The sequence below is a fragment of the Pteropus vampyrus genome, unplaced genomic scaffold, assembly GCF_000151845.1.
Source record: "Pteropus vampyrus isolate Shadow unplaced genomic scaffold, Pvam_2.0 Scaffold329, whole genome shotgun sequence".
NCBI lineage: Eukaryota > Metazoa > Chordata > Mammalia > Chiroptera > Pteropodidae > Pteropus > Pteropus vampyrus.
In genome coordinates, this window is record NW_011889110.1 from 341580 (window position 1) to 352223 (window position 10644).

At 42.1% G+C, this 10644-nt stretch overlaps 1 protein-coding gene across 1 annotated transcript; it reads right to left on the bottom strand.

The window, feature by feature from the left end:
• Positions 1–5173: 5173 nt before the first annotated feature.
• LOC105304109 (taste receptor type 2 member 41-like) lies at positions 5174–6274 on the bottom strand. The gene has a single exon (XM_011378058.2). The coding sequence runs from the start codon at positions 6272–6274 to the stop codon at positions 5348–5350; it is 927 nt and encodes a 308-aa protein (XP_011376360.1). The 3' UTR covers positions 5174–5347.
• Between the last annotated feature and the right edge of the window lie 4370 nt (positions 6275–10644).

The following is a 10644-nucleotide window of genomic DNA, read 5'->3' on the forward strand; positions in this document are numbered from 1 at the left end:
GTTGGCCTGCGTGGACATCACTCTCAACCAGGCAGCCATCGTGGCCTCCAGCGTGGTGGTGCTGCTCGTGCCCTGCTGCCTGGTCTCACTGTCCTACGCCCGCATCGTGGCCGCCATCCTGCAGATCCGCTCCACGGGGGGACGCCGCAAAGCCTTCGGGACCTGCGCCTCCCACCTCACCGTGGTCTCCATGTCTTACGGGATGGCCCTGGTTACCTACATACAGCCCCGCTCCACAGCCTCAGCCAACCAGGACAAGGTGGTGGTGCTCTTTTATACCGTAGTGACCCCCATGTTGAATCCGCTCATCTACAGTCTGCGGAACAAGGAGATGCAGGCTGCTCTGAGCCGGGTTCTGACGGGCAGCTCTGAATCAAAGCGTTAGAATGTGACTTTGTCAACAGAGGGTCTCACTCTGAAGACAGTGGGCACTGGGGCGTGCCTTCCATATAGTGTGCGTGTGTGTGTGTGTACACGTGTGTAAGGGAGCACATGGGAGGACCACAATTGGCATTACTATCCTTTGAGGTAACAGAGAAATGGAATTTTGTCTCTGAACTCTATTTCTGGTCTCTGACTTACATCTAAAAACAATGTGAATAACAACAACAATAGAAATACACACATCCTACCGTAAATTAAATTAAATGGAACTTAAATGGAAATGTATATATATTTATATACTGGCATATATGAATTAGAAAGAAAGATTAAGTCAGAAGTCAGGGCAGTACACAAAACTTATGCCAAGCAAATCAATTTCCTTGCTAAAATTTACAACTACATGTCTAAGCTTTTCTGCAATCAGCGAGAAGGGAGAGGAAGCTATAAGCTACAAAATTCACTGTGCCCATGGGATCAAACCGGCCTTAAGCCAGGGGTGCAAAGGCCACCCGTACGACTCGCACAGCTCGGCAGGGTGGAGGATTCACACAGGGACTTGGAGCCACCGTGCAGCACGGAGCCCACAGACCTGATGAGCAGGACTGGACCGTGTGTGAGTCACATGCACGTCACTCTGCATGCTTCCCGCTCAGACTTGCAGCGGTGGCAGATGGCTGGCCAAAAAGTCAAATGTTCAGGACAAGAAAAATATTTTCAAGAACAACATTAAAACATCAGAATAAGGCATCTCTTACCTAAATATTACTGATATAGTTGGGACGGTGATCTATTGACACCTTCTAATGATGATAATTAAAATATATATTTTGTATATGTTTTATGTACATAATTCTTATATTCTATTCTCCACAGCAGGAGTACATACATCTAGTTTATCCAAAGAAGGCATCAATTCATTAAATTACAGGTTAGAAAAAGTGGGGAGGAGTCCAAAATACTTTTCTACCTCCCCATTGTTTGAGTTTTAGAATGTAGATTGGGGGTGGGGAGGAGAGGGCAGGGTAGGTCTTGTCTCTTTAAAGAGACATTCAACATATTTAAAGGACACTCACTAATCGGGGTGGGGGGTGCGGGGAACGACTAGTCCCTTAATGGACCCTTCTGCGTGGTGTCATTCTTGAGGCGGCATCACAGAGCGGACTCTGAAACCACCCAGCCACTGGGTATTGCACCGAAGCCTGTTTCTACTTTTCGCATTTTCTACAGTGACGCCTTCTGCCACAGAAGGACTAGAAGGAAGGAAAGGGTAGGTTCCAACTATCCAGGAGAGACAGAGGACAGCATCCATCTGCTCTGCCCTCTTCACTCCCATCCAACCTCGAGCTCTATCTTCAAACCCTGATAGAAAGGCTTGGGTTGAATTGTTTTCATTTCTATTTCACTAGATTCTGTGTCCCATCTCTCATGTCCTTAATTCAAATCCTTTTCATTTAGAGAATGCTCTGAAACTTGTGAAGGGCTTTCTCATACATTACCCCCATTTGATACTAACTAGTACTTCCCTGGATCTAAGATATTCTAAAATGTTGTTTTTGGACCAGACCTCAGGAAGCGAAGGCTAAGGGAAGACCCAGCACACCAAAGCCAAGATAATCTGGATCACATTTTCACTGATTCACAGTGAGATTTGAGGCAAACCGTTCAAACTCTCTTGGCCTCAACTTCTTCCAACAAAGAATAACAACGTTAGCCCAAAAGATCTTTCCTTCACAAAGACTCTTCTAGGTTTATCACAAAACACAACCCTCTCTCAAAAACCATGTCTTGAATCTTCGAAAATAAGCTGAACGATTCCCTCTACCGCGGTAGTTCTCAGACTTAACCTAACATTTTAATTACCTAGGAAACATTAAAAGTGACTATTATGCTAATGTCTGGGTTCTACCCACCTGAGATTCTAATTTAATTACTCTGGAGTGTGGTCTGGGCTTCTGGAGGAGTCAAAGCATCCCAGGTGACTCTAATGTGTCGCCTAATATGGAAAGCACTGCTCTGAGAGCCGTCAAAATTCTGTGGGCTTTTTGTAGGAGAATCTTATCACCCGGAGTTTTTCTCTTCCCTCTCCAGCTTCCCCAATGGGCATTCAGGTGGGCTTTTCCAACACTTGGACCCTTGCTGTCCCTGTGGTCTCTCCCTACACTAACACTAGCCAGTGACTTTACTTTCTCCCACCCTGTCACGAAGGCACACAGGGCGAATACTGAAATGGGGCTACAGGGACTTGCTGCTAATAAACAGAGAAATGAAGACTATAACGTTGCTTAGTACATTCATACTAACAACAAAATAAATGGCATCTTTATCCTCTGATAGAGGCGAAAGACCAGCAAAATACACAGGGAGGTGTTCCAAGGGCAAGCACGTCTTTGCTTTGACAGAAGGGTTTATACATAACAAAGCTCAAAGGGTTTTAGAGGCACTCCCTCACTGACTTCATCCGCGGGCACTGTCAGTTTCCAAATGTTGTCACTGCAAGTTAAGAGATGTGTGCATTCATCTTTTATTAATCACTTACTTTAACATTCAAATAAATGCCAGCAATTCGCCAAGGAAATAGCGTAATCGCAAGAAGCTGGGACATAATTATAGTTGGTATAATGTTCTACAGTGAGACCTTGATCTTATCAACCTAAAACTAAGCTTCATGAATCAGTGCGCTGAGAACCAAGTGAGCAGTTTTCTCTATCACTGACCCCGCCTGGCTTATGGGAGAAGCAGAAAGAAACACTGGCTCAAGTCTGAGGAATAAGAACAAAGGGGAATCCCAGCCCTACATCTTGGGAGCAGAGAACAAGACTCAAGACCTTTTAACTCTTTTTTATTCATGCACCTAACAAAAATGTTTTATTGTAAAACATTTGTTAGGAATCTCTCCATTAAAAGAAAAATCAGAAAAGACCCCTGACTTTAAGAAGCTCAGAATCTAATGGAGAAAACACACAAGTCCTTGCACTCCCATTTAAAGTCCTTGACTTTAAGAAGCTCAGAGTCTAATGGAGAAAACACACAAGTCCTTGCACTCCCATTTAAAGTCCTTTGTTCAGTACCAGACTGTGGATTCTGATTCTGACCTCTCCAACCACTGCCTCCTGCAACAGCCTGACCCAACTGCCCCATGGGGAGGCCAGCCGGGTGGGTGAGTTTGTCCTACTGGGGTTCTCCAGTGACAGGCAGACCCAGGCGGGACTCTTCGTCCTGTTTGGGGCCGCGTATCTGCTGACCCTGCTGGGCAACGGGCTCATCATCGTCCTGATCCGACTGGACGCCTGCCTACACCTGCCATATACTTCTTCCTCCACGGCCTCTCAGGGGTGGACATCTGCTACACCTCCAGCGGGGTTCCGCAGACACTCGCAGACAATCTCCTTGCTCAACATGGGACCCTGTTCTACTTCTTGCTGGCCCTGTAAGGGACCGAGCTCCTGCTGCTGGCTGCTGGCCGCTATGGCCTATGACTGCTGTGTGGCCACCTGTGACCCACAGAATAGCATGTATATTATGCAACTATTTGTGTAGAAAGACATGGGTAAAACAGTTGATAAGTTAGTTGGTTAGTTAGCTACTGGTGTATATCTAAATTAGTTGACTGGTTTGTTAGTTAGGTATTAGTGGCTTTCTGCTATAAAGTATCTCCAACACAGACAAATAAATAAATAAATAAATAAGAATGTCTCAGAAGTAAAAAAAAGTAAGAGGGATATTTTTATATTATACTCCTTAGTACATTTTGAATTTTTCACCTATTAAAAAATAAATGTTTAAAATAAAAATGTAGAATAACTTGCCCCAAAAATGTAGTTTATGAGTATGGATCCACCAAGCAGCATACACCCTAATTGGTAGGGAAATTGTTTTCCCTCTCAGAGGAGATTGAAATTTCTCCCTATCAAGAAGCCATTTGCAAATTAGTATGTGAAATTTGCACATTGATGCCCTTTAGCGAAAACTTTTGAGCCTGCCTTAAAGACACCCAGCTCTAATTAGTATTTTCTACAAATTATTTCTAAAAACATTTGCACAGTAATTGGAGCAAGCTATTTTAAAACAACATTTAAATGTAAGATTTAACAAGGTGATTCTTTTTTTTTTTAAGAGGTTAAATAGTTTTTGGACACAAACTAAGTGAAATTCTTGAGTCTTTGTTTTTCAGAACAAAAAAATACATGTTTATTCAATTCACATGTGACTTTGTGACATTTACTTGAGGGGAAAAAAGAAAGTTCCAGAGACAATTTGACAAAGGAGAAAATCACAATGTGTGATTCTAATGGAAGAATAAACATGGAAAAAGTCTGGCTGCCACTCAGACTTCAGAGAGGAGAAAATCAAAGGCAGAACAATGGAAATACTAATGAGAAAAGAGATGGGACAGTATAAATAAACTTTGCAGTTGTTTTAATAAAATTAAAATGAAATTATCCACGTTTGACAAGAAGAAGAAATCTCTATAGAAGGAAGGGCTACTAGACCTCACAGCTCTGGCCACCGGCCGCCACAACTACTATTCCCTGGTAGTAAGCATGACACTGTCCCCATCCACACCCTCGTCCAGTCGAAGACACATGTTCTCTTCATTCCCCAGCAGGCTGTCAAGATAGTACACAGATAGTACAAGGTAGTACACCGGCTCCAGACTCTGTAACTGAAGGCTTCTACGCAACAGAGAGGACACAGAGACAGTAGCGCAAAATGTTATATTCTGACCTTCTGGACAATACTGGCTTTCTGGGACCCATGGAGCCCCATTTTAATATGGGACCCGAAGGAAGGTATGATGCTCAGAGTTCCCAGATTTGACTCTCTCCCTCCTTCCCAAAGGAGGGACCCCACAGCACGATCCAGTACACATCCACCTATGATGGTGTCTCCAGGTAAGCAGCCCGTGGTTCTATCATCCTCACCCAAGTCCCTTCCGGGGGTCTGGATAGGGAGACCATGCCACCTAGGCCACCCAGAAGCCCCTGACCAATAGAAGTAGCTGCCTGAACACCCCTCGAAGCCTGAGGTTGCTGTGGATGAGGATAAAGGGATGGACGGATGTACACAGGTACATTAAAATTTGCCACGGCCAGTACCAGTCACTGTCTGAGGAGAAGAAGCCTGCAGCATCGATGACTATGGACACAAAGGACAGAGCATAGAGAACAAGGAAGGAGATGAGTGACTTCAGAGCCCTGGTGTGAGCCTGGGTGCTGGGGTCCTGCAGGCTGTGGGCATTGTGCCGCATCGTCCGAGTGTGTCTCCTTAGGGAATTAATCAACAGTGCCGTCGAGACCAGGAAGACAGAGCAAGGGACTGACAACGTGACAAATTTCAGGGGCAGGAAATAGTGAATTTCCAGCCACCTGCTCCACTCCTTGTAGGTCATGTTCCCAGAACACCTTCCAATGAAGAAACCGAGGTACACGGCGCGGTTGCCCCAGAAGAAGAGCATGGTGACGATGGAGGACACCAGGAGGGAACCCAGCAGCAGCCAGGGCACAGACCCTGGGAACCTCCACTTCAGCCAGAGGAAGGTGGGGTGGGAGAGGTTAGCGATCTTCACGCAGAAGAGGACACTGAGCCAGGTGCCGAACCAGAAGGTGGCCGAGTTCAGGAAGTCCCAGTGCAGACCGAAGAGCTGCTGCGCTGGGCCCCTGGAATAGTCCACCAGGCGCAGGAAGTAGTAGAAGTTGTGCACCAGTCCAACCCACTGCAGGCAGAAGCGGGAGGCGCCCAGGCTAATGAGGATCAGGTCCGAGGGGGGCAGCCGTCCACGCTGCCTCCACTCTCTGCTCAGCACCAGCACGATGAACCCATTGGCCAGGATTCCCAGGAGACACAGCAGGAAAAAGAGCAGCATGAAGAGGGATGTGAGAGCTGGCTGCATTGCAGTCTTTCCTCGGGTCCCCACCCGGTGCCTTGGTCCCTGGCCACCTCCCTACCCTCGCCCACAGCCCCTTTTATGATCTTTCCTGGGGGCGTGAGAAGAAGGCTCGGGCTGTGCATCTGAGCCAGAGCTCACTTAGAAGGAGGATGCTCCGGCTTTGGTGGAAAGGCGAGCTTGGCTCGGCGAGAATGCAAATTTCCCCTGGGCTCAGTTACCACTCGGCCTGCCAACTGCCCCTGATTTGCCTCCCCTAGTTTTTCCCACATGCTGCCGTGGTTAATTTAATACCAACGTAGAGGGCTTCTTAGGGAATCTGTGACTGAGTTCCATCTTTATTATTCCACCTCTGGACTTTGTAAATACACCTCTCCCCATCAGATCATTCTCGAGATGTTTAGTATATAGGCAATGAGTATAGAAAGAGGAATCAAAGATGGATCCTAAATATTTCACTTCAGTAACTTAGAGAATTTTATGGAGCTATTTACTTAGCTGAGAAAGACTGAGAGAAAAATATGTTTGTGGGAGAAACTCTGTTTGGGTTATGTTAAGTGTGAGATGCCTGTTACATATTTAAGATAAGACATGAGGCAGACTATTGAAATTCAAGTCCGGACCTCAGTGAAGAGTGAGGGCTGGAGTAACAGGTTTGGGAGTCATCAAACGAACATGGCATTTAAAGTCATTAAACTGGATGAGATCATGTGGGGAAAAGAACGTAGACAGAGACTGTTAAGGGGTGGGGAGCAAGTCGTGCACCTTTAACTTCTAGGGATCGAAAGCCCAAGGATGCGGCAAAGAAGATTTGGCTGAGACTGATATTAGAGAGCGATCCCATTCCATGAGCTCATGCTCAGGGTCAAGGGAAGGAAGAAGCAAACAGATAGGAAGGGAGACATGGGAGTGAAAAATGTACTGAGGAGATTCTAATTCTCCAAGGTGATCTGCAGCCTGGGGTTGTATGCTGTGCTCTCTGTGGAGATGCCCGAGGGCCGACACTGTTAACATGTTCTAACTTTGAGAGGCCCTTTGGTTGGGACCCAAATCTAGCACAATAGATTGTCAGTCTTGAAACTGGCACCTGTCCCGTGCTTTACCCACTAATTGCCTGAACAGAGAAGCCTTATTTATAAGTCATCCATTTAACAAAATCTATTCAGCGTGTACTGTTTGGTGGGTACTGGGCCAGGGACATAGGTACAAAGATTAAGAGAGTCTCTTGGGAGAGAAAGATAAGTGGACATATAATGACAATTTAGTACAATACATGATAAAATAATAAAACTAATATTTACTCAAGGCTGCTATGCATCCCCATGTACTATTCTAAGTGCTCTGAATATGTTAATTTTTTTTGATACTCCTAAAAACTCAATGAGTTTCAAAAATGGTACTGGGACAACTAGATATCCACATACAAAAAAATAAAGTTGGACTCTTTCCTCACACCACACATAAAAAATGAACTCAAAGTGGATCATAAATCCAAATATAAGAGCTAAAACTATAAAACTCTTAGAGGAAAATCTAACAGTAAATCTTCATGATCTTGGGTTAGACAAAGCCTTCTAAGAGATTACATTAAACACACGTGACTAAAGAAAAAATAGACACATTGGATTTAATCATAATTTTAAAACTTTTGTAAAACAAAAACTTTTATGCTTCAAAAGATACCATCATAAAAGTGAAAAGATAACCACGCAATGGGAGGAAATATTTGCAAATTGTATATCTTATAAGGAATTCACATCCAGAATATATAAAGAACACTTATTACTCAACAATTAAAAAACAAGTAACATAATTTTAAAATGAGCAAAAGTGCTTGAATAGACATTTCTCCAAAGACAATATGCCAATGGCCAGTAAGCACACAAAAAGATGTTCCATATTATTAATTATTACAAAAATGCAAATAAAAACCACGAGGTACCACTTCACACCCATTAGGGTAGCTAAAAACAAAAAAAAACAAACAGAAAACAGATAATGACAAATGTTGACAGGACAGTAGAAAATGGAACCCCTCATTCGTTGCTAATGGGACTGCAAAAAATCGTGCCTCTGCTTCGGAAGGTGCTCGGGTGCAGTTCCTTAAAATGTCAGACACTGTTCCCACATGATCCGGAAATCCCATTCCTAGCTATGTGCTCCCCTCAAAATGAAAATATACTTATACATACATGTCATAGCAGCATTATTCGCAATCACCCCAAAATGAAAACAACCCGAATGTACATCAACTGATGAATGCATAAAGAAAAAGTGATATATTAATTAAGCAGAAGATTATTTACCAGGAAAAAAATAATAATAAGATACTGATGGGTGAATTATATGGTATATAAATTATGTCTCGATAAAGCTTTTTTTTTTTTAATTAATGAACATATTCAAAAGACACAGTCAGGAAGTTTGCCTCTAGAGGGTCTTATTGGTCTAATTTGGGAAAATTTGAGCTTTAAAATTAAAAATAATGCAAAAAAAAAAAAGAGAGAAATCCATTGAGATAAGTACAGTTGTTATCCTCATTTTATAGGTAAGAAAATGCAGGTTCCTGAGAAGTAACTTCTCATAGTTATACCTATAAGTGGCAGAGCTAGGATTTAGGATTTTAATTCAGGCAGTCTAGCTATAAAGCCTGTATTCTTTACCATTACAGTATTCTGTCCATATAGGACAAGTCCTCAGCTAACATCACACTCAACAGTAAAACACTGAAACCTTTCCTAAGATCAGGAACAAGACAGAGATGCCCACTCTTACGACTTTTATTCAACATAGTGCTGGATGTCCTAACCATATCATTGAGGAAAAAATAAAAGCCATCCAAACTGGGAAGGAAGAAGTAATATCGCCTCTGTTTGCAGATGACATATTACACATAGAAAACCCTAAAGACTCCGCTAAAAATTGGTAAGAACTAAAAACAAATTCAGTAAAGTACAGGACAGAAAATCAATATACAAAAATCATTTGCATCTATACACTAACAATGAAATATCTGAAAGAAAAATTTAAAAAACGATTCCATTTACAGTAGCATTGAAGACAATAAAATACTTGGGAATAAATTTATCTAAGGAGGTAAAAGTTCTATACACTGAAAACTATAAAACATGAGTGAAAGAAATTAAAGACACAGATAAAAGATATTCTGTGTTTATGGACTGGATAAATCAATATTGTTCAAAATGATCTACACATTCAATGCAATCCCTATCAAAATTTTAATGGCGGTTTTCATAGAAATAGAAAGAATCCTAAAAATTCCTATGGAACCCCAAAAGACTCCGAATAGCCAAAGCAATCTTGAGAAAAAACAAAGTTGGAGGCATCACATTTCCTCATCGCATGCTATATTACAAAGCTATATTATTCAAAGCAGTATGGTATTGGCATAAAAATCAACAGATCAATGGGATAGAATTGGAAACCCAGAAATAAACCCGTGCAATCATTTTTTGATGAAGGTGCCAAGAATATACTATAGGGAAAATAGTCTCTTCAAGAAATGATATTGTGAAAACTGGATATCCACATGCAAAAGAATTAAACTGGATCCCTATTTTACACTATACACAAAAATCAACTCAAAATAGATTAAAGACTTGAATGTAAGACCTGAAGCTGTAAAACTCCTAGAAGAAAACTTAGAAAAAACGTAAGCTCCTTTAGCTTGGTCTTAGCAATGACTTTTTGGATTTGATAGCAAAGCAAAGGCAACAGAGCAAAATAAACGATTAGGACTACATCAAACTAAAATCTTCTGTACAGCAAAGAATCCATCACCAAATGAAAAAACAACATACGGAATGGGAGAAAATATTTGAAAATCACGTATTCCATAAGGGGTTAATACACAAAATATACAAAGAATTCACAGAACTCAGAGGCAAAACAAAACAACAACAACAACAGAAAAACCCCACAAATAATCCCATTTAAAAATGGGCAAAGGACCTGAGTAGACATTTTTCCAAAGAAAACATACAAATGGCCAACAGGTATATGAAAAGGTGCTCAATATCACTAAACATCAGGGAAATACTAATCCAAACCACAATAAGATATCACCTCGCACCTATTAGAAATGCTATGAACAAAAAAACAAGAGATAATAAGTGTTGCTGAGGATGTAGAGAAAAGGAAATCCTTATACACTATCGGTGGGAGCTGGTGCAGCCACTATGACAAACAGTACATACGTTCCTCAAGAATTTAAAAAGAGAACTACCATATGACCCAGCAATTTCACTTCTGGGTAGATATCCATCCAAAGGAAATGAAATCATTATCTCGACGAGATATCTATATTCTCATGTTTGTAGCAGGCTACTGACAACAGCCAAGGTATGGAAACAACT